General features: G+C 34.1%; 1 protein-coding gene across 2 annotated transcripts in view; it reads left to right on the forward strand.

The window, feature by feature from the left end:
* Positions 1–25369, forward strand: part of ARL6 (ADP ribosylation factor like GTPase 6) — a 31739-nt gene continuing 6370 nt past the window's right edge. The window contains exons 1-7 of one of the 2 annotated variants that reach the window (XM_053565738.1): positions 1–444; positions 3968–4117; positions 13813–13874; positions 14223–14291; positions 18352–18446; positions 21775–21904; positions 25108–25163. In XM_053565738.1, the coding sequence (XP_053421713.1) occupies positions 3995–4117; positions 13813–13874; positions 14223–14291; positions 18352–18446; positions 21775–21904; positions 25108–25163 (535 nt within the window). In that variant the 5' untranslated portion in view covers positions 1–444; positions 3968–3994. The remainder of the gene's footprint in view (positions 445–3967; positions 4118–13812; positions 13875–14222; positions 14292–18351; positions 18447–21774; positions 21905–25107; positions 25164–25369) is intronic. The other variant, XM_053565739.1, reaches the window with a different exon arrangement.

Here is a 25369-nt window from a genome sequence, read left to right on the forward strand (position 1 = left end):
CGGAAAGCCCCTGGAAGAAAATTGGAAGTTCCCACCGCCACCTGTGCTTACAACTTCTTTAATACCTACAAAAAGTTCCTCGCCGTGCCTCTGACATTTTCCCGCAGCTCTCCAATCCCAGATGCTGGAACAAGAAGACTGACGCGCTAACACTGCCAAGGAGGTGTGGCTTCGGAACCGGAAGAAGCTCATGTTGCCAAGGGAACGTCTCCCGCCCAGGCGCCTGCTTAGCCTCTGATGCTGCGGCTGATGCCGAAGCGGCCAGTTTTCCTAACCTGTGGACAAGGATTTGCTCAGTACCTGGGATCCTTCCCATGGAGGTATAGAGGAGAAGGCTGAGGGACCTCGGCACCAGATTTCCATTTCAGAGTCGGATACGAGTGAGTGCTTGGGTTCCTGTTTCTCACCAGTTCCTGGGCTCGCGGGTCAAACTTCGAAAGCCAGGTATCCCCTTTTGGGTTTTTTTAGCCACTCCCTCGACCCCGGTCAATTTTAGGTTCCTCCTTGTCTTTCCCACATTTTTCATTCCTAGCGGGCAGTTGCTAATGTGTGAGAAGTGGAAAGGAATTGGGTTTATCCGGTAATAGGGACCCTAGAAAACAAATTGAACTGGTTTGGGCGAATTTTTGTTTCTTTGGTTGGTTTTAACATTGTCCAATTTGGGCCTTTTTATTTGGTGTGTGGAAAGTATCGTTAAAATTTCTTCATCAAAACAGAAAGCTGAATAAGAATGTTTATTTGGATAGTAAGATTATGCAACAATTAAATTAACAAATATATTTAAAGTTTACAAAGTGCCGGTAATGATGTTTCCTCTGCTTGAGAAACTCTGCTACGTCTCAATGTATAGCTTACCTGCTAAACCTTTAACCTTGGATAACGGGCTAACTCTTCTGGACTCTTACCGGCAACGTGTGGTACTTTGGGAAGCAGTTTTTAAGAGAACAGTTGAGAGAGTTTGGCTAGTGTACAGGGCACGGGAAACTGGAAAGGTTATTTGGAGCTACATTGTGAACAACCTTAAAAGCTATGCAAGGAATAGCTATGCATGAACTTTTTTCTGAAAGGCAGTAGTTCTCAATAGTGCCTGCCCATCAGAAACACTTTGTAGCTTTTAAAACCACACATGCCCTGATCTCATTCTCAAAAATTCTGACTCAGTTGTTGATTCCAGAGTGCAGCTAGGGTTGATAATCATGGCTATCGAAGCAGGAAAATACAGACAAAAATCATATCTCCTACTATGCCCCGAACATATGATAAATGAACGTTAAGTATTTTGAATTATCTTTTATTTTCTTTATCTGTGCATGCAGGAAGTAGACATAAAGAAGGAAAATTATAATTAATGAGAAAAGAAGTATATCTAAGCCTATATGATATTTACAAAGCAACTTCAATATATATTACATCTTTTAGAAAAACTGACATTTCTTGTAAATGGTATGTTCCAAAATATTTCAGTAACAAGTATCAGGTGTTTTATAATCCCTGAAGAAGGGATGCAAAGTCACAATACAAGATACTATGAAAAGTATTCATTGGCTCTAGTTCTAGACAATCAGTGCTTCTTAGTAGATACCCAGAGGGAGAAGATGTGAGAAGTAGTCCTGTTTCTAAAAAATGTCCTCAAAATTGTATGAAAATAGAAAAGAAGCTATGTGAATTTGTAACAATATGTTTAGTGCAATAAATAGAGTAATAGCAAATTTACTTTGATTTAAGATGATCTATGTGAATTCTTTCATATACTAAGATAAATTTAAAATAAATTCTACAAATGCTGTTACTTAAGCTTAAATTGATGGAAATAGATCAAGTGAGATTTGAATCTCTGATACAAGCAGAACATTATATTCAAGTGGTACAAATGGAAGTACTAAGGTCAAACCCATCCCTTGAGTTAAGACAGATGTGCTCTGTTATAGACCCCCATTCTTGCGCATGGCGCTGCACTATTTCTTTTCTATGCATCATTGAAATTCAGTTTTGAAATTTTGGCCCATAATGATTTCCCAAGGGACCTAACCAAAATGTCAGCTATGGTACCTCCTTTCAGAAGCATTTTTCTTGGAAATCTCTTATTGGTTAACTTGCTACAGTGTCACATCCTTCAAGGCATGGCCTTGCCTGGGATTGTATGGGATAAAAAATACTGAAGGGACCATAATAATGACAATCTTATGGAATTTTAGTTGGAGATGCGAATAAGTTAATTTGATAAGATTAATGTTTAGAGCACTTTGAAAATGAATGGTTAGAGAGTAATGACAAATGTTTGATACACAGACATATTGTAGTAGTTCTGGAACAGTTGAGGATAAAAGTTATCCCATAAAAGGGATAACTCTGTCCTCTTAACCACATAATAATGTCTTGGGGGTTAAGGGACCTAAGGCAAGTTCCTTTGAAAAGTTTAGTTTAGAGACTTGAAGTACAAATTTAACAGTACCTTAGATGAATATGAACAGCCTTAAAGTTACCACATGGCAAGTAATATATCCACAGCAGTTGGTTGTATTTTTTTTGAATCCAAAATGCTCCTATCTTTGGATTGCTGATGGAGTTTTTTGTTTTTTACTTTTATTTATTCATTTATTTTTTGAGACAGAGTCTCACTATGTTGCCCTCGGTAGAGTGCTGGCTCACAGCAACCTCAGACTCTTGGACCTAAGCAATTCTCTTGCCTCAATAGAGTAATAGCAAATTTACTTTGATTTAAGATGGTCAATGTGAATTGTTTCATATAGTAAGATAACTTTAAAAGAAATTCTACAAATGCTGTTACTTAAGCTTAAATTGAAAGAAATAAATCAAGTGAGATTTGAATCTCTAATACAAGCAGAAAATTATATTCATATATTATATGCCTGGCTATTTTTTGTTGTAGTTGTCATTGTTGTTTAGCTGGACCAGGCTGGGTTCAAACCTTCCAGCCTTGGTGTATGTGACTGGTGCCCTAACCACTGTGCTATGGGTGCCAATCCTGCTGATGGAGTTTTTTTAAACAGTTTACATTAGAAAGAAGTTTTTTCGGAAGAATTAATCGAATTGAACAAACAAAATAAACACTTCAGAGGCAAGTTATCAAAGAAACTTTTATGATATTAAAGTAAATTGAAATCTAAAATTAGTGTTTACTTTTTTATTTTATACTAGTATGACAAAGTTCTTTTTTTAATTATAAACACTTAGATCAATAAAGTTACTTTAAATTAACACTTAGTAAAATGTTCCAGATAGGTTACAATTAAGAAAACAGGTAATTAGTAAGTGTCAATAAATTTGTCCCTGTGTACACATCACCTTCTTCCCAAATGAATTTGTGGTGATTTACAAAGATAAACGTGAGGGCTAAGGGGAAATATGGAAAACAGTATCAGAATTCTGTGCTTTGATTAATAGAATACCCTACCCAAACTTAAACTAACCAAGCAAGCAAGCAAGCAAAAGCAGTGAACTTATTATAACTTAACATTATTGCAAAATATAATGATGAGGCTAGCTTCAGGAAAAGAGCTAGCTCAAAAGATGTAGCCAAAATCTCAGGTTTTCTGTGCTCTCATGTCTGTCATCTGCTTTCTAAGCTTTAGCATTAGACTCCACATGAACTCCAGTGCCTATATATTGTTCCAATTTTCAGAAAGCCTGAAGCTTCATTCATAGATACTTTCACAATTAGACTGCACGTGATATTGAGGCTGATTTCCGATTGTCTTCTAAGAAATGTTGTTGTTTCAAAGACATTGTTCTGTGTTACCAGTTGTCATAAGCTACAAATCTGCATATCAGTTTAGGCTTCTTTCTGGTAATCAGCTTATACTCTGTTTACTAAGTGCAAAGCTACATTGACGTAGCTTTCACACTATCATTATATGTCGTTAAATTATTAATTTTTTATACACGTACCAATATTTTCTGTATTGAAGGTGCCTTTGGGTAATATATCTTTTTTTCTTACTTGCAGCGGGTTTGTAAATATTTGAATTACATTATGGGATTGCTAGATAAACTTTCAGGCTTGCTTGGCCTAAAGAAGAAGGAGGTTCATATTTTGTGCCTTGGACTGGATAATAGTGGCAAAACAACAATCATTAACAAACTTAAGCCTTCAAATGTAAGTATCTTTGTTAATATGCTTTATGTATGTTCTGCTACTAAAAAAAAGTTATATGCAGAATTATTTTGTTCAACATTATGATTTCATATGATCTCGTTATGAAATTCTGTTAACTTTGCAGTACCTTTTAGGTATCAGTCAGCCATAATTTGCATTGTGTTTTCTGTAGTATATAGGTAAATCTTGATTATTAAACTGGAATATTCTTTTCAACTATCTTTTTTTTCAAATATCTTCATAAATTTTTTTAGTTGTCTTTTAATTTGCATTGCCTTCTTTTTAGTTGCCTGTACAGATGGAGCAAAACAAAGAGAAAGAAATCATTTTTATAAGTTCTATGGATAATGAGATAATTTTTCTCAAAAGTGTGGTGTTCATATTAGTAATAGTAAATAAAATGATTTTAAGCAATATATGTGGGGACGTATTATTTTAGTAACTGAAAAATATATAAAGCCAGCACATTCAACACATAATATATAAATTAGAAATAGATTCTGCTGCATGTAAAGAAAACCCACCCAGCAGTGCTTTGCTGATTTTTGGCACCATCTTCTGAGTGTTATTCTTAAGCAACTATGCAGTCTTACTAGAAAATTTCACCACTGGGTCCTGAGAGCAAAGTAATTTGCTTTGCTTTATTTATTTATTTTGCTTTTGATGATAATAGCTATTTTGAAATGGGCCTTCTTAAAGGCTCCCAAACTTCTGTCACTCAGGTATAGATACTACCTTGCTTCCTTCCTTCTCTGACCCCAAGAAGAATCTCTTGTAAGCTTATATCCACCACTAGAACATTACTTTTAATGAATTAAGGGAATTCACTGTAGGAATCTACAATGCTGTTATAGGAAATGCCTATCTCATATAAAGTGCGCATCTCATTTTATTATAAAATTTTCCCATTTTTGGAGGGAGTGAATAAAATAAATTTCTAGGTAAGTAGTTATTGCTAGGCCCAAACTGGTTTTTACTATGAAACTGTCTTAATGTATATTTGTTGTTAAGGTACTGGATTGCCAGCATTTTCTGAAGTGAATAAGGAGAGAGAGGACATTTTAACTGATGACTCTTTTCAAGAATCTAGGCTTAGCTGTCATTTTCTTAGAGATACACTCTGTATACCTTTCTTTTAAAATTTCAATCTTTCCTCCTCTTCACAGTACGTATGCTCTCATTGTCATATCATATCAGTTTTATATACATATATTTTTTTTTTTTGAGAAGAAGGAAAGGGAAGTTTATTACTATGCTGGCAAAAGAGGAAAAATAGTATACTATTCACCTCAAAATACCAATCTTTTCCTGAACATAAGAAGAAAAAAGGGATGGCCTATTGTCATTCAACTATATATTTTTTATTGGTACATAATGGTTGTACATATTTATAAACAGCATTTGACAGTTTTGTGCATTGCATATACTGTGTAATAATCAGATCAGAGTAACTGGGATATCCATCACCTCAAACAGTTCTTTTCTTTATGCTGGAAATATTTGAATTATTCTCTTCCAGCTATTTTAAAATACACAATAGATTATTGTTAACTGTAGTCACCCTACTAATCTATTGAACCCTGAGTCTTATTTCTTCTATCAGACTATATACTTGTATCCATTAATCAACTTCTCTTCATCTCTCCCACCCTTCTTAACTTCTCAGCCTCTGGTAAACACTAACCTTCCTTCTGTCTCCATGAGATCCACTTTTTTAGATCTTACATATGAGCGAGAACACATGATATTTGTCTTCCTTTACCTGTTTTACCTCACTTAATGTAATGATCTCCAGTTCCATCTATTTGCTACAAATAACAGGATTTTGTGGTTTCTTATGGCTGAATAATATTCATTTGTGTGTATATATACATATATATATATATTTTTTTTTCTTCCATAGTCATTTAGGCTCATTTTGTATCTTGGCTATTGTGAATAGTGCTACACTAAACATTGGATACAGGTATCTCATCAATATATTGATTTCTGTTTGGGGGATGTATACCCAGCAATGAGATTGTTGGATCATATGGGGATTCTGTTTTTAGGCTTTTGAGGAACCTTCATACTCTTTTTCATAGTGGCTGAACTAATTTGCATTCTCACTAGCAGTGTTTGAGGATTTCTCTATCTTTACATTCTCACCAGCATTTGTTATTATTTGTCTCTTTGATAAAAGCCATTCTAACTGAAGCGTGATGATAACTCATTATCTCTTTGATTTTCATTTCCCTAATTAGTGTTCAGCATTTTTTATATGCCCGTTTCCATTTGTATGTCTTCTTTTGAAAAATGTTTGTTCAAATCTTTTACTTATAATTTAATCAGATTATGGTATAACTGTGTAAATTGACCACCCAAGGGACTGTAACAAACTGGACAACATGGGCGGTGCCTGTGGCTCAGTCGGTAGGGCGCCGGCCCCATATACCGAGGGTGGCGGGTTCAAACCCGGCCCCGGCTGAACTGCAACCAAAAAAACAGCCGGGCGTTGTGGCAGGCGCCTGTAGTCCCAGCTACTCGGGAGGCTGAGGCAAGAGAATCGCTGAAGCCCAGGAGTTGGAGGTTGCTGTGAGCTGTGTGAGGCCACGGCACTCTACCGAGGGCCATAAAGTGAGACTCTGTCTCTACAAAAAAAAAAAAACAAAACTGGACAACATATAGAGGTGGTATACACAAGGAAGTAGGCCTGCTGTACTGAGTACATTATTTTCTTGGGCAACTTTTATTAAATAATATTATACATAATCAAAACACAGTGAAATCTACATGGGAGTATCATAAAAATCAGTACATTTACAGTTTTCTCATAGTTTAATCATTTTTTTTCTAAAAAAAAAAAAGAGTCAATCTTGGTCTGTTTCTTATTGTTATAAATGAAGTGCTGAAAGCACTCTCATCACTGACTATACTGCCCAGCAAACCTGGGTATTTTCCACAGCATATGACTTCAATTGCTTTATTGTGGGATTGTGACATCCTCTTCTTTTGGTGTCTCTGAAATTTCTGTGTCATCCTCACTTCTTCCACTTCATCAACTGCTTTTACTGGTCTGTACTTAAGTCAGTATCGCTTGGAAAACTGCTTGTGGGCCAGGTTCCTTACAGGTTGCCACCTCATCATCCATTGCAGCAAGACCTTCAAATTGTACTCCTTTGAATTCTGCCATGGAAGATAGATTGTCTGATGGAACCAAAACATCATGCTCTTGGGTTGTAACAAAGTTAGCTTTCTTGAAAGACGTCTGTATTGTTTCTGGCTGAATTTTATTTCAAGCATAACTGATCTGGAGGACAGCATCCAGAGTATTAACTAATGCAACAGATGAAGTTGCTTCCATAAGCAGATTTGAGTTTTAGTAAAAACCCACTGCAAGAACTGGGCTCAGTAGTGCATTTTAAATGTTTTGATGATGCCTTGATCAAGATATTGGTTTGGATTTTGGAGGTCATGTTTGGAGGCAGAAATTTCATTGTCATGTTTGTGAGATTATTTGCTTCCGGGTGGCCAAGACAGCAAGTGATGGGAAGTCTTCAGGCTTCAGGTTCTTGAATTCACATGGCTTTGCCAATTTACCGATTACCAAAGGCTTTAGTTTCTCTCTGGTTGAGCTAGAACAAAGCAGAACTGTAAAATGTTCTTTGGAAAGTTTTCTGCTCTTATATCTGTTACCCTCATGACGAGGCTCCTGTCAGGCATCACCTTGAAAAAGAGTCCATACTTGTCAGCATTAAAGATGTTGTCTGAGAAGCTTCTGGCAAAGTCTGGGAACTTTCGGATGAACTCTTCTACAGCTTCTACTGGAACTTCATTGAATTCAGTGCACAAAACTTTCTTGAAGATCTCATGTTGCAGTTTAAATTTATTGATCCAACCACTTGATGCTTGGAAATCCGATATCCTGAGTTACTGTGCAGATGTTTTAGCAATTTCTTGGATTATCAGCTAGAGATTTGAGTGTTAACTGCTTTCTTTTGTTTACACCAGCTTAAGGTGGCTTCATTGACTTCATTGAGGGAATTTTTTTTCCTTTTCTGCTGTAGGTCTCCACTTTGTTCACCATATCTCTCCAAGGGCTCGTGTTTGTGTTTTTTAATGTTGCTAACTGTAGTCTTGCTAACACCAAAATGTTCTACCATCTCTTTGGCTTCTGCTTTCCATAAAGTGTAGATGATCAACCTTTTCCTTTAATGTTATCTCTTTGGGTTCTTTCCTTTGGGCCATCATATCTTAATAAATTTTTCTATAATTGTAGGCTGTATCTACAATTCAGATCAGTCCCTCACATTGGAAAAAAAAAATCTTCTGCAACATGTGTTAAACAATAGGATAGTAGGCCTACTCCAAGTATATTATGTAATAATAAAACATGAACAAAGAACTTATACTAAAGAAAAAAATAATACAACTAAGTGCCAAAGCCCACACCTTCTACCTGTTGGTATAGAGTGGACTCAATGGTTAAGTTTCAGAAGGTAAGTTAATATTGTGGGCCGTGGTCCAAGTGGTCAAGATACAACTTCCAGTCTTGAAGAAGTTATCTTTATTGATAACAAGTGGTTTGTGTCCACTGTATGAAAATTACGTCAACTTCAGGTGGTCATTGTGCAGAAGTGGTCAACTGTGGCATATTTGTTTTCTACTGTATTTGTTTTTTTGCTGTTGGTGTATTCTACTGTATTTGTTTTTTTTGCTGTTGAGTTACTATATGTATCCCATTTATCCTTTGTTGGATGGATAGTTTGTAAATATTTTCTCCCATTCTTTAAACTGTTCACTTTGTTGATTGCTTCCTTTGCTATGTAGAAACTTTATAGCTTGATATAGTTTGGCTTTTGTTGCTTATGCTTTTGAGGTTTTACTCAGACAATCTTTGTCCATTGTCCCCAGACCAATATTCTGAATCATTTCTCATGTTTTCTTTTAGTTATTTCTAGCTCACTCATTTTTTCTTCTGCTTGATCCATTGATAACATTCTGCTAAGAGCCTCTGATGCATTTTTCAGTTCCGTGCATACATTTCTCAGTTTTATAATTTCTGGGTTTTTTTTTTTTGTTATTTCAGTCTCTTTGATAAATGTCTGATATCATGCTTTTCCATGTTATCTTGGCAGTTGGTTGGTTTCCTTAGAACTTCTATTTTTAATTCTTAAATGTGAGAGCTCACATATCACATCTCATTAGAGTTGGTTACTGACGTCTTCCTTCATTTACTTGGAGAGATCATGGTTCTCTGTTTGCTGTTGTTTTTTGTGGACACACATCATTGTCTTTACATTGAAAGATTTGTTATTGGCTGGGCATGGTGGCTCACACAAGGCATTTGGATTGCCTGACCTTAGGAGTTCAAGACCATCCTGAGCCAGAGTGAGACCTCATCTCTAAAAAAGAAAAAAGTGGCCAGGCATTGTGGCAGGTGCTTATAGTCCCAGCTACTTGGGAGGCTGAGGCAAGAGAATTGCTTAAGCCTAAAAGTTTGAGGTTGCTGTGAGCTGTGACACCAGGGTATTCTACCAGGGCGACAAAGTGAAATTCTGTCTGAAAAAAAAAGAAAGAAAGATTTGTTACTTATTCCGATTTTTCCTGTTTGTTTTGGTTCTTCTTGGGTATATTTGCCTGGAGGTTCTTTATAATCTACTTGTTAAATTTCCATTACCCTAGATCATTGCCTCCTTTTCAGAACTAGATGATGCCTTAAGCTCAGGTTTGTCTGGGCTCTCACAAGTGTTCACAGTGCTGCCCATCCCAGGTTGTGAGTGGCAGAGGGGCCACCAAAGGGAGTAATGCCTGGCCACGTGAGAAGGCTGACTAGGTATTCCTGCCCAAGGTACCTATGGAGCATGCCTCCTTCAGCTGAACTGCTGCTCAACTCTGATTTAACATCTTTGACTAAAATAAGAAGTACAATTTTGCATGCTAAGATTTCTAATCCCACTTCCTCTCTTTGTCTCAAGCTGCCCTCAGAGGTTTTTCTTCCTTCAGGCACTCACAATACTTCCCAAGGTTGAGATACAGCATTTGCCTGTGAAGGAACCCAAGATGTTGGGAAAGCTGGGAGTCCACCTCCATCTTACTTTTTTCAGTGTAGAAACCATGATTCCAAGAGGAATTTTCTACAGGGTACCCAGAAGCATGGAGAAGGGGCATCACAAATCCAGAAGTTCAACTTCTATTACTGTCTTCTCAGAATTTTTCACTTGTCTATTGTCCTAGGGGTTATCTCACTGTCAGGTTTGAGTTCTGGGATATTACTGGTGATGTGGTAGTCTTAACATTGGATATTTGGTTTGGGTTTTTTGTGGCAATAACAAAGCCAGATAGCTTCTAACTCCATTTTGATGATGTTCACTCTAGAGTCTTGATATGTAAAATAACTTGAAATTGTTCGGTTGATAATTTACTTATTCTGTTGATAACTTTTCATAACTTCTCAATGTAATAGGATTTTGCCTTGTTCAGCACTGAATCCCAAATGCCTAGAATAATGCTTTGTACTGTGGGTATGCTGATTAATATTTTTTACTTTTGGCCAGGGACTGTTTGATGGCACTAAGGATATTATTATTTTGTTTTGTTTTGTTTTACTAAGGGTATTATTTTTAGCGTACTTAATGAGACTCTTCAAATAAGGTTTTTCTCAGAAATCTTATTCTATTCCTGTTAATGTTGTTCTATCTCTGGACTGTCTCAGCTGCTCTGTTCCACCTGGGCAATACAGTTGTCCTTTGGTATCTACCAAGGATTGGTCCCAGGACATGCATTCCTCTACCTTCTTCATACTCTTCTACTTTCTTCACATTTCTTGTGGATACCAAAACGCAGAGATGCTCAAGTACCTTCTATAAAATGGCGTAGTATTTGCATATTTTCCCATGTAATTTAGATACTATAGATATCTGAATAGATACTTCCATATACTTTAGTAATCTCTAGATTACTTGTAATACCCAGTACATACAAATACTATGTAAATAGTATTATTCTGCATTTTTTACATTTGAATTATTTTTTGTTGTTATATAGTAGTGTTACTTTTTAAATATTTTCAAGTTATGGTTGGTTAAATCCAGAGACACAAAACCTCAGCTTCAGAGGGCCACCTGTAATTCTTACACTCTTTATTTGCTTTATTCCATTCCCTCTCCAGTTTAAAGAATGACCAAAGTATTCTTAGAGCAGATGAAGTTTATTACTGGAGAACTATCTTTGGGAATAGTTTAGGAGAATGGGTTCCACTTGGATCTAGAAGCAATAGCTCATGTATCTTGTTCTATTCTTACTAATTTGTAGAGTTTATTTTATTTAGTTGTTTTCCTCTAGAATTTTATAAGTGAAGGGAAGAAAAGAAAGTTTATGAGTTTCATCCTTAAAAATAAAACATCAGTTTAAAGAGGAGCTTCTCTGGAAATATAAATAGTTTCTGAAGAAGCTAGGTGATTGTGAGGAGGCTAGGCAAATGTTCTAATTATAGTTCAACAAAGACAAGATTACTATTAATAGTTTGCTGTATGTTTTTTGAAAATTTGTTTGAACATTTAACTTCCTTTTTTTGTCATTGTATGTTTTTCTTCATAATTATTTTGAAAATTGAAAATTATTCTAGCTAATTATTTTATCATAATTGGTACTTTAAAAAATCCTTAAAATCAAAGGGGTAGGGCTTTAGAGAATAACAAAAATTAAGAAACTCTATTCCAGATGTTATGTAAAATTAAGGAACCTCAAGGTATGAAGCTGGAATCTTAGTAGCAGGAAATAAATATTTTCTAAACATAAAGAAAAGGAAAGTTATTTTTGGAAAGATACTAGGGCAGCTCATAGGATAGATAGAAGGAAAAGCTGAATAATCAAACTTCAGAAAAGCAAAACCAGAACAGTTTGGAGGGGGCAGTGTCTTTTCACCAGCTTATTACTACTAGTGACTAAGTGTCAATGACTTTTCAGTGTCTGTCTTCCCATTTGAATTAAATTTCCCAAAAGTAGGCTATTACCCTGAACATAATAATGTGAGGCAAAAATTTCCCTTCATCTACTCCTGTTTCCACATAAAAACAGTAAGACGGAATTGTTTTATTTAAGTTTTACATGATGGAGTATGGAAAAAATGGGGGATGAGACTGATATCAGTGAATATAATTTGAAACAATTCAGACATTTGTGGAGTATTTACTGTGTTGAGTATTTTATGTCCACTAACTCATTTAATTTCTATGGTAACTTTATGAGTTAAAGATAACATGTTTCATATTTGAGAAAGCCAGGCTTAGAGAAGTTAAGTAACCTGTGCAAAGTATCATAGCAAATTAGGAGCAATTAGGAGGCCATTGTAGTTATTCAAAGTGAGAAATGATCAGGACCTGACCTAAGTTAGTTAGATAGGACAATAAAGCTTAGAGAAATACTAATGTGGAATGTAAAAAAAAAGAGAGCAATCAGGAGTACTTTTGAAACATTTGTATCAGAAAGTGGATGGATTTTTATTTAAACAGAGGAACATGTTTGATGGTGGAAGTGCTAGGAGGCATTTGATGAGTTGTCAGTATAACGTATTTAATTGCCGTGGGACTTGTCAAAGGTCTTCTGCTGTACTCCACCCCCCTTTCAAATCTCTTCTCCACACAGAATTCCCTACCATGGCTTTTGAGCCCCTATCTCTCTACCCACCTATCATTCTTTCACTTACTCAATACACTACAAACATTCAGGCTTTCTACTTTTCCTGAGTGGCAAGTTCCTTCCTGCCTTAGGATCGTTGCCCTGACTGATTCCTCTGACAGGTATATTCTTTGCCAAGAACTTGTCATAGCTTTTCCCTTTCCTGTCATTCTCTCCTCAGTCAGATGTCACCTTCTCAGAAAAGCCTTTCCTGAGCACTCTCTTCTATGCCACTATTCCCACCCCTTCCTGCCTTGCTACCTCCTGCCCCTAATTACGTTTATTTGCTCTTATCACTGCCCAAAATTGTGTTCATTTTTTACTTTTTTATTGCTGTTTACTTCCTGTTGATAATAAACTCCACAAGAGTAGGGACCATCTAGACATGAAGGCAGTCTTAAACATATATAAACTCAGTATGTGTTGAAAGATTAGAAAGTCTTGCATATGAACTCCATGTGACTTATTAAACCACTTATAAAAATGTTGAGTCCTTGGTAACTTGTAGCAAGTCACAAAATCTTTTTTTTGTTGTTAAGTCTTTTGTACATAGATCATAAATACATTTATGCCCATTTCAGTGTGTTGATTATTTGTACAAGTTGGAGTGCTTACATCATACTGATCATTTCATCTCATTTACCCAATTATAGCATTAGGACATTTGTGTTCTACACATGATAGAACCAACTTGTACATACCATGTGCTCCATAGTTGTGGTCCCCCTCCTCTCCCCTACTATTCCTCCCGCCCCCTCCCTATCCCTCCCCCTCCCCTTCATCTTAGCCTTGTAGCAAGGTCACAAAATCTTAATTAAGATATAAACATTCTACAGGTGCTTAATTAGTAAACCTTAAATCTCTATAAGGAATTTTTACACAGTGATCCTATTGCAAAAAATGATAATTGTATTTAATCCTTTCATATCCTTAGCAGCAGGTTTTAGAAATGGAAATGCAAACACTTTTTATTTAACTTGAGGAAAAATTCAACTCTGGGAATAGCAAATTTCTAAACTTTGTCTTTTCTCTTGAAGGCTCAATCTCAAGATATAGTTCCAACAATAGGATTCAGCATAGAGAAATTCAAATCATCCAGGTAATTTACTTTATGCCTGTAACTAAGAAGTCGTGGGTGAAAAATAACAATATTAGATCTACTCAGTCATTCCTCGTATTCTTAGAAAAAGTAAACTGTTTCAGAAGCCTGTAGGTATTAACGTATTTATACTGCTACCTCTGGTTTATTTTTAAGAATTTATAGTGTAGACAAACTCTGCTAACCTCACTACCTCACTAGCAAACATCTTTTTATGTTATATATTGAAAAATCTATATCAAGGGTGAGTTCCTTGATGGAAAATAACTTAACATTTCAAGTAAAAGTTGTACTTTAAGTTCAGTAGGTCATAATATAGTCATGCTTTGTACTTTTTTCTTTTTGTAGTTTATCTTTTACAGTGTTTGACATGTCAGGTCAAGGAAGATATAGAAATCTCTGGGAACACTATTATAAGTAAGTACATTTGTGAATGTTGCTTAACGAGATGGTTATATTTTAATAACAGTAATGATTAGAAATTTAAATTACAATATAGCTGAGTTGTATATGTTTATTTTTCGTATAATTTATGCACATTTTCTAAGTAAAAAAATATGTAATCATACTTCACATGTTTCTCAAGTGCTTACCATCCTTTATGACCTTAGGCTGTTGTGTGCAGAGTTCTCTCTGTTTTTAAAGCCTGTCCTATCCTGCTTCTCTTTAGTTTGAACTGAACATATTCATGCTAAGTTCAAAAATAACATCCTCTGAAGTTTCACTGTTTTTCCAAGTTATTCTGTCCCCAGTGTTCACATGGTACTTTGTCTATTTACATCTCAGTAATCATAAATACATCTGGAAGTCATGCACCACTGCTGCTGCTTAAATGAAATTACGAATTCCTCAAGGAAACGGATTATTTCTTACTCAGATTATTTCTTCAAGGCCTAGTGTGATGTTAGAATATAGCTCAGTAAACATTATTGACAAATTTAGTTAAAAATATTTTGTTTAAATATCTTTGATGCAAATCAAGGATCTCATTAATTATAATTGGTTCTTATTATCTGTGGGTTCTGCATTCTTGGGTTCAATCAATTGCAGATTGGAAATATATGGAAAAAAAGAAATTCTACAAAATTTCAAAAGACAAAACTTGAATTTGTCATGCTCTAAGTACTACATTGAATACATGAGAATAAAATGATGTGTAGGCTTTAGATTAGGTGTTTTAAGTAATTTAGAGATCATTTGAGTATATAGAGGGATAAGCATAGGTTAGATATAAATCCTGTACCATTTTATAAAAGGACTTGAGCATCTCCAGATTTTGATACTCAAGAGGTTTTCTGAAATCAGTCTCCCACTGTTAGTAAAGGACAACTATATTCACATTAGCAGTTGCCAAGTACTATGACCCCAGTGTATATACTATCTCAAGATTTTCATACAGTATTAAAATAAATTGCTAGGACTCCTTTATTTAGGAGCAATGTAACTCACTTTCGGAGTCCAAAACTTAAAAACAGTGTCTCTTGACTAAACTCTCTTTGTCACTGTGAATTTCCTGCCTTGAAATGGTATGGGATGTCTGGCTGATCAGATTTCTATTTTGATTGATTAACTCTTCCTGCTAACATGAGAACAAACCTTATTTTCCTGAGATATGAGCCAAAGGAGATTTATTCAGGATATTCTTTTTAATAGTAATTTAATACATTGAAGTCTTACTTAAATTTTGTAGATCCAGAGTACTTCAGAGTTAGAGAAAAAGGAGAGTGCTTCAGATGTTAGAGTCAGTTTGGAAACAGAAAAATGGTGTTTTTGGTATTTTATGTTAAATTCTCTGGGTAACTGCAGGACTTTTTTGTTTCTTTTTTGGTTTGGGTTTTTATTTAAAAAAACCTGAGTTTTCAGTGTAAAATTTTTAAATTCTTTCTCTAATTGATGAATAATTCCTTTCAAAAATATTTGTTATATGTAGTATATAACTTTTATATATAATATATAAATGTTATAATATAAATTTACATAAATATAAATTATATAAATTCATATATTTACTTGAGCTTTTCAAAAAATATATTTATTTTAAGTAGAAAGAACAAAAATATCCTGAAAATAGTACTTAAAAAAGGAAGCTTTTTTTTTTCTGATTTTTAACTTCTTTTTCTTCAGAATATTTTTGGAAGAAATTTATGAATTCTGAAATGCTTTTTATTTTGGATTAATATGAGGGTACAAATGAATTCTGAAATGTTGTGATTAAATTATGGACCAAATGGTGAATGTGATTACTGTTAAGACGTCTACAATAATATTACATTTATTTCTTCTATCTCTGTATTTTTCCAATTATGAAAAAAAAACATTTTAACCTAATAGACTGAAAAAGGGTAAAAAGATTAATAATGTTGTCAAAAATGAGCCACTTATTTGCGAGTTCAAATAACTTTGAACAAGACATTAAGTGTTAAAAATCTGTTAAAATGAAAAATGTTCATACTCTTCAGCAAGCATTTTTACTTTTAGAAGACTATCCCATGACTGGGAGGGACTAGTGGGTAAAGATATACATAAAAGGATGTGTGTTCACATTGTTTATAAGTATACTTTTTCATATCAATTATGTAAAGAAAAATTCTTAATATGAATATGTGCCTAGCATACAGTGTTCATACAGTATGCACCAAACCATTAATAGCATTTGTTTTTGAAATGGTATGATTATAAAGGAAGTTTACTTCTTAATTTATATGACTTTATTATGTTCAACCTTGTGTAACTTTTGCATTTTATTCTTACAATTAAAAAAGTAATAAAATACAAAATTTTATTTGCTTTAAAATTTGCAAAGTATGGAGAAGAATATTTTTAAATTCCCATAAAATTTCTCACAGATTTATCATTAATATCATTGGTATGTTTCTTCTTTTTTGAAATATATAATATGCACTTTACATAATTAAAGAGAAAGCAGTCCTCTAAATTATGTACCATTTATAATGTAATATCCTCTTTTTTTCCCCCAGTTAGCATTCTACGATCTGGGTTAATCAGAAATAATATACAATGAATATACTCTAATGGCTGTGCAGTGTTTTGTCATATAGCTGTGCTAAAATTTGTTTAATTGTTTCTCTTCTTTGGCTTTTCTCAGTAGTGGAAGATTATAAACAATCCTTCAGTTAACATCTTGTTATATAAATTTTAGTCATAGTTCACAATTCCTTAGAATAAATTTTAGAAATAAAATCATTGGCTTAAAGTGATTAAATGTTTTTAAAGCTTTTGATAGATACTTCTGATTTTCCTAGTTTCTATATTGACTAGTAATATGTTTTTGATAATCTGCATTAACATTTTTTAAATGATAGGAAGTAGTATATAAAAAGTTGCTTTATTTTTATATTCATTTGATTTATTTGATTACTAATGATATTGACCTTTAAAATCTTGTTTCTTGAGTTCTCTGTGGATTCTGGTTATTATACCTTTGTTGGAAATATAACCTGCAAAAATCCTCAAACTGTCACCCTAGGTAGAGTGCTATGGTATCATAGCTCACAGCAACCTCCAACTCTTGAGCTCAAGTGATCCTCTCACCTCACTTTTTTTACTTTTTAGTAGAGATATGGGGTCTCACTTTTGCTCAGGCTGGTCTCGAACTTCTGAGTGTAAGCAATCCACCTGCCTCGGCCTCCCAGAGTGCTAGGATTATAGGTGTGAACCACTGCATCAGCAAAAATTTTTATTTTAAATACAATAGAATAGGACTGCACCTGTGGCTCAGTGGGTAGGGTGCTGGCCTCATATACCAAGAGTGGCGGGTTCAAACCCAGCCTTGGCAAAACTGCAACAACAACAACAAAATAGCCAGGCATTGTGGTGGGCACCTGTAGTCCCAGTTACACAGGAGGCTGAGGCAAGAGAATCACCTAAGCCCAAGAGTTGAAGGTTGACGTGAGCTGTGACGCCATGGCACTGTACTAAGGACGATAAAGTGAGACTCTATCTGAAAGAAATAAATAAAAATAAAATACAGTAGAACCTCCACAGATGATGACCTCCCTACATTGACACCTTCTTAAGATGACCTAATTTTCATAGACTGGACACGTACCACATGTACATATCAGTACAATAGACCCAGTTCCTTATATTGACCACCTCCGTATGTTGACCAATTTGTTTCAGTCTCTTGGGTAGTCAGCTTACAGAAGTTCTACTGTATATTTATATGTACTTAGGTATTTAGTATACCTAAATGTAAAATGTATTTCTTACTATGCTCACTATGGTTTATGGTAAAAAATATAAAATGTAAGTAAAAAAGATTTAACATGAAATATAACAAATGGTTAAATATTAATCATACATATAAGCTAATTAAAAATCAAAACCTGTATGATAAATGAACATAGGATATGAAGAAATGAAATATAGGTTAGGAATTCCATACAAGTAGATAATAAACATAGAAAAATGTATAAGTGTTGCTTTAACTTTACATTTTCTTTATGTTATACAGAGAAGGACAAGCTATTATTTTTGTCATTGATAGTAGTGATAGATTAAGGATGGTTGTGGCCAAAGAAGAACTTGATACTCTTCTAAATCATCCAGGTATGTGTATGTGTCTTTCAGTCGATTATACTGTGCTTTGGGATCCTTTTGTGTGTAATATTTTGTTCCTTGATATAAGCATCTTTTATTTAAAATTTTTGAATTTTAAAACAGTTACAGAATTTATCTTTACCTACATCATCATATTTTGTAAATTATAAAGCTTTTTGCAGTGTTCTTGGTGTCTCTAGCCTTTATTTTCTCAAAAATAAATATGTTCCTTTTTCCTGATTACAGAAATAATATGTAACAATAGCGAAAATAAAAATCAGACAGAAAGGGCTCTGTGGGTAGGGCGCCAGCCCCATATACTAAGGGTGGCAGGTTCAAACCCAGCCCCAACCAAACTGCAACAAAGAAATAGCCAGGCGTTGTGGCGGGCGCCTATAGTCCCAGCTACTCGGGAGGCTGAGGTAAGAGAATTGCTTGAGCCCAAGAGTTGGAGGTTGCTGTGAGCTGTGACACCTTGGCACTCTACCGAGGGCAACAAAACAAGACTTAAAAAAAAAAAAAATCAGACAGAAAAAGAATAAGGAAGAAAATTAAGATCTGCGTATTTCAATAACCATTAAAATTATTTTGGTTACTGTCTTTTCAAGTGTTTTACTGTGTGTATCGTGTGTGTGTGTGTGTGTGTGTGTGTGTGTGTGTGTCTGTCTGTCTTCCAAGATGCAAGTCTTTGGTATATTTTTTCATAGTTTTTTTTATGTGCCATACCATACACACATACACTACACCAAAATTTTCTATAGGGCTGAGGGCTATGGGGACTGTCACTGTAATTTACCAAAATGAGATCATATTCTTTACAGTCTTTTGGATTTTCCTATTCTCAATTATCACTTCAAAATGGAAATATTTCTAAGACGAATGGCATAAAACTGTGTAATTGTTCTTTTTAATGATGCCTAATACAGTGTGCTATAAGCATACCACAGTTTATTCCATCATTCCCCTTCTCATAGATATTCTGCCCCACCCCACCCCCGCCCTCCACTACAAATAATGCTCCAATTGTAGAATTCTTGTAGCCATACTCAAGTAAAAAAGATTAAGTAATATTTGTGCTAGGACTTAAAAAAAAATAGCAGTTTAAAAGAACTGTGGATTTGTTAGAAATGGAATGGAAATTGTGTAGGACTTTGTAGCATTTCTTACTGCATAACTATAATATCTTTCATATTTTTGTTGGACAACATCAAGCTTTTCAAATTTTTGGAAAAAAAATTACCCAGCCTGTACTTTTTATGAGACTTTTTCACTTTAAAACTTCATCAGTCTTGTATCTCAGTTGATGCTGTATTTTTGATTATGCATTCCCTTTGTGTTAATCTTTTCACTTTTCCCAAAAAAAGTGTTGGAATGTTGACTCATAAAATGAAATAGTTCATATAGAATTTTCTTCAAATATAAGAACATTGGCTTTTCCAATTGATGCCTTGTCCATGTATCTTTATATGTTAATACTTTTATATTATGAGGTTGAGTCCCAAGGGAGAGATGTCTCAACTGACACGTGTATGAACTTTTTTTAAAATGGGAGATCATAAAAAGTCTTTGAATAGCAAAACATACCAACCATGTGCATGCAAAGGCAAATGACAGGCAAGGGAAATTTTTTGCAACATCTATCATAGCTACAATGGTTTCTGTACTACATGTGTTTGTACAAACCAATAGGAAAATAAAAGTTTATAGAAAATGGGGAAAGAATATGTCAAAATTGTGAACAAAAAAAATAAATTTAAACATCTTTTGAATATACGGAAAGAATATTCTTGGCCTATTAAAAAATGCTAATAAACACATTGTGATCACACTTTTTAACCTATCTGATGGAAAATATAAAGTTTGATAGCATTTTTTTTTCTTTCAGTTTTTGGCTGGGGCCGGGCTTGAACCTGCCATACCTGGTATATGGGGCTGGCACCCTACTCCTTGAGCCACAGGTGCCACCCTTGATAGCATTCTTTTGGCTAGGGGAGTGAAAACGCTCATTCTCATACATTCTTGTTGAAATGTAAATTGATACAGTTTTTAAGGGAAAGCAAAAATATCTATTAAAAATAATGTACATGTCCTTTGACCCAGCAATTCCACTTTTCAAATTAATTCTAATGATATACTGACCCACATGTAAAATAACCTATATATACATTTATTCATTATTGCATTGTTTGTTGTAAAGATTGATAACAATCTCTATATTTATCTCAGTTAGGTACTGATTAAATAAATTATGGTACATAGTACCAAGAGAAGTAATATTTTATAACTTAAAATAATGAAGCAGCGGGCGGCGCCTGTGGCTCAGTCAGTAAGGCGCCGGCCCCATATACCGAGGGTGGCGGGTTCAAACCCGGCCCCAGCCAAACTGCAACCAAAAAAATAGCCGGGCGTTGTGGCGGGCACCTGTAGTCTAAGCTACTCGGGAGGCTGAGGCAAGAGAATCGCTTAGGCCCAGGAGTTGGAGGTTGCTGTGAGCTGTGTGATGCCATGGCACTCTACCGAGGGCCATAAAGTGAGACTCTGCCTCTACAAAAAAAAAAAAAAAAAATGAAGCAGCAACTCTATATGCACTAATATGAGATCATCTCTGAGATATGTAATGAGGTGAAAAAATAAAGATATAATGAGGTTGGCTGCTGTTTGTATGAAAATAATAGGTAATAATTATGTTTACAAATATATAAAGTATTCTACAAAGATGCCAAGACACCGATGTTATGGAGACAGTTGGATGGTCCAGGACAAAAGCAGGAGGGAGATTGCTTTACTGTATACCATTTTGTGTCTTCTGAATTTTGAACTATTTCAATGTATTATCTGTCCAAAACAATGCAAATGGTTCCCAAAATTGTAACAAGGTAAAAATACCTTGCTAAAATATTTAGCTTATTACTTATAATGTACTGTGACTAAAAACTGAAAACAGGTTACAGTTTCTCTTTCTTCTACTGGAAGTTTCTTCCTTTCTGTTCACTTTGAAAAGAAAACAAACAAAATATTTGACCCTTTAGCGTAGATGTTTCTCTGTAATGCTCATTGAGACTCCCACTCCCACCCCACACATCTTTGATTTAAAGTTCCTAACTTAAAGAGCAGGAGGATGAGGTAAGAAGAAGTATTTTTAAAATTTTCTTTATTGCTCAGATACACCCCTGACAGCGTGTCCTTAAATGTTTATGTATGTGTTCATAAATGTTTATGTATGGGTGATATAGAAAGAAGTGATTGGAAAACAATTTCTTGAATTTCAGTTTTAAAGATTTGGGGCAAGTGATTGAAAAAGACGCAAGTGTGATGATAGTCTTGTTTCCTCTTTTAGATATTAAACATCGTCGAATTCCAATCTTATTCTTTGCAAACAAAATGGATCTTAGAGATTCAGTGACATCTGTAAAAGTGTCTCAATTGCTGTGTTTAGAGAACATCAAAGATAAACCATGGCACATTTGGTAAACTTTTCTATTTACTTTACTTTTTATTTTATCTTTTTGAAAAATCTCCAAGCTTTAGGGTGTTTTTCTGACCTCATTTTTTAAGTGACCAAAGATGGCAGGATATAAGCTAAGGATTTTGTTTTATACAACTGTGGTATTATAGATATTCACAAATATATTACTGTTAAAACCTTTCAAATATTTGGGGAAATAGAAAAATATAAACTACTTTTTTAATGGAATAACTGAAAAGCTTACTTACTTGCCCACTGATTTGTGCACGTGGAATCAGGCAAACACAAGCCCATCTTGGGGAATTTTGCATTTGTGTTCTCCTGTTTGTCTGGATCATTTTCTAAAATAATTTTCCTGGCTTGCTGTTTTACTTCAATAGAGTCATTCTTACCCTGTACCTTTTTTTCTTCTTCTTTCTTTTTTTTTTTTTTTGTAACTTTCACTTCAGTAACCCCTACAATAGTGATTACACCTGGTATGTAATAGGTACAGTATATATTTGCTAAAAAGAATATAAATAGGAATGGAAATTTGATTTTATTTAGATGTACTAATAAGATTGAACTCTTAAAAATTACACATGGTCTCCAAAATTATGTATTGATTATTTGGAAAACAATTTTGTATTACTTCATTTAATCCAATGGGCCTTTCTACCAAACTATTCCAACAAGGATAATCAGAGCTTATATATTACGTAGTATTTTAGTGCCTACCACTACCTCATTAAGGTTCATTCTACCCACCTACCCTCTTCTGCTGCAAGAGGTCCTTTCCTTGCCAGAGTTTTCCCCTTTTTATAAGAAAGTATATGTGGGGAAAGGTTGGACATAGAAGCAGAAAAATTCATCTGTCTCTAGAAGGGGAACTAGATTATGAAGCCATGAGGTAATAGCACTCAGAAAAGAACTAGTTTTGGTGCTGAAATAGTAATAGCATAGAGCTTGAGAAAGCCCTGAAACACTAGCACCTTGTATCCTAAGATGTAAAAATCTTCCTTATCTGGGGGTCAGAGGAAAAGTAAGTATTTAAGAAATGATAACTTGAGTTGGAATTTGAGGTCCTATTGTATTCCATAGATAAAGGAAGGTGGGATTTTGAATAGATAAACATTCTGAGATAGAAATTTCAGATTTCTCTAAATCATAGCTAAATCGATTATGTCTTAAGTAGAATAATTTTTAATTTTTGCTTTGTGTTAAGTATTGTGACTACTTTGATAGAAAGGGCATGTTCAAAAACATGAGTCTAATTAAAATAATTGGCAGTTGAATTTTAACAGGTTTACATTTTCAATTGTGCAATCTCCATAATTCTCTGTGAAAGAATATATAATATCCTGATATTATAAGGATGTGAAATGTTATATTACCACTTTCTATATTTTCTGAATAACTTACAGAAGAATACAAAGTATTTCTTTTTAACTTGTCTATAATTTTTACATTATCCTTAATTCAAACTGGACATCACTATATTCAAATTAGAGTTTTATTTGTTAGGTCTGTTCTTTATTTTTAGTAATATTTTTTAAACATGTATTGAAAATATATTTTAATATGTCCTTTTTTCTAGTCTTAAATATAAAGATTATAGTCTGTGATAATAGAGAGATGTGTAAGATATTGCCTGTCTTTTGCCTTAGGTACAAGTAAATTTACTAGATAATAAAAAAAGGTCTTAGAAAAGTACAATCTAGTAAATTCAGGAAAATTTTGTGGTTTATGTTTGACTTTTGTACCAAACATAGTATCAGCTCTCATTTTCAGGATCTGACTGTGTTATTCATGTGTATTTTTTGACTCTGTCCGTGGCATGATATATATATTACTTATATTTACTCTCATAGGGGAGACAGATAATGAGTAAATAAATGTATAAAATGTCAGCCAGAAGGATGAAGAAAAATAAAGTGTGATAATAAGAGAAAGAATAATAAGAGTTGTTTCTTCTCTAAGACCTAATTGAATCATGTGAATATTTGGAGGAATAGTTTTCTAGATGGAGAGGCCAGCCAGGAAAAGGCTGTTAGATGAAAATGTACCTGGTATGTTCCAGGAACAGCAAGAAGTCTAGGGTAGTTGGAGCTGAGCCATCTGGGAGGAAATTGTAGGAGATGAGGCCACTGAGAAATAACCAGGGACTATATTACCCAGGACCTTATAGAATAAGGTGAAGACTTTGACTTATTCTTATGGCGTATTTTAGAGGAAAGGTAAATCCAAACATCTGGGACTTGTTAGGAAAAGAAAGAGTTGTTTAGTAGAGTAGTGACACTTCCACCAGAAGGGAAGGATTTCTTCATTACATTACTCTGTATTTTTGAAAAAGATTATTTGATATGCTAAAAGTCCTCTGCCTTTTATTATTTTAATTTTTATAGTTTATTATAATTATATATAAAATGTGACCATAAGGCTCTAAGTTTACTCTCCTAAGAATGTAAAGACAATGAAAGGGATCCTGTTTTAGATACGTTTTATATATATATATTATAATATTTGAGCTATTTATATATATTTATTTATAAATATATACCTCAAATATTTAATTCTCACAGTAACTATTGTTAGATTTCCCCATTTTACAGATGCTGAAACTGAAGACGGTAGAGTTAAATGAGCTAGTCAAGTTCCTATAGCTAATAAGTAGAAAATAATGATTGAAGTCTACTAGGTTTTTATTTTATTCCACCAACTTATCAAAGCTATAATTATGGGTTTATACTCTTTAGAATCAACTTATATTTTAAATAAAGTGAGTCCATCCTATGGCTATATACTATAACCTAAGTCAAGCATTTCTTATTTCCTTTTTTTTAAATCAAGCATTTCTAATAAATAAATAAATGCTGTTCAACCATTGAGGCTGGGCAGGATAGAATAGTGAACTCTACAAAACTTTTTCACCAGTAGACGAACAACTCAATGTGTTTTGTTAATGTCAGTGTAATAGCTGTTTCTATGATAATAAATTTTTAGTGATATACTTTTCAAAATGTCCATACAAATTATAATTTTCTCATATCTTGTTCCTAAGCACTCAGATTTTTATTTTCTACTTATATTAAATGTCAGTGCTGAACTAGTTTGCTCAGATACGTATTACTGTAATATATCAATTTGCCATATGGCAAATTGTAATTATTTTTACAGCTTTACTATATAATGAAACAGATATATTTCTTATGGATTTTATTTCAGTGCTAGTAACGCCATTAAAGGAGAAGGATTGCAAGAAGGTGTAGACTGGCTTCAAGGTACCTCACAAAATACTGTGCAGCCTTTGTCTCCTTTCCATTCATATTTGTATCTCTTTTTTTAATTTTATTTTTATTATATCATTGCCTTTTTTCCTCTTGTTTCTATTTGCTTCTGCTTTCAGAAAAAACACTGCAGTAAGTATTCAATACATTTGCTTCTGCTACATTTTTCTTTATATAAAGTGTTTGTGTCTGTGTAGTTT

Source organism: Nycticebus coucang, chromosome 16, assembly GCF_027406575.1.
Source record: "Nycticebus coucang isolate mNycCou1 chromosome 16, mNycCou1.pri, whole genome shotgun sequence".
NCBI classification, from domain to species: domain Eukaryota; kingdom Metazoa; phylum Chordata; class Mammalia; order Primates; family Lorisidae; genus Nycticebus; species Nycticebus coucang.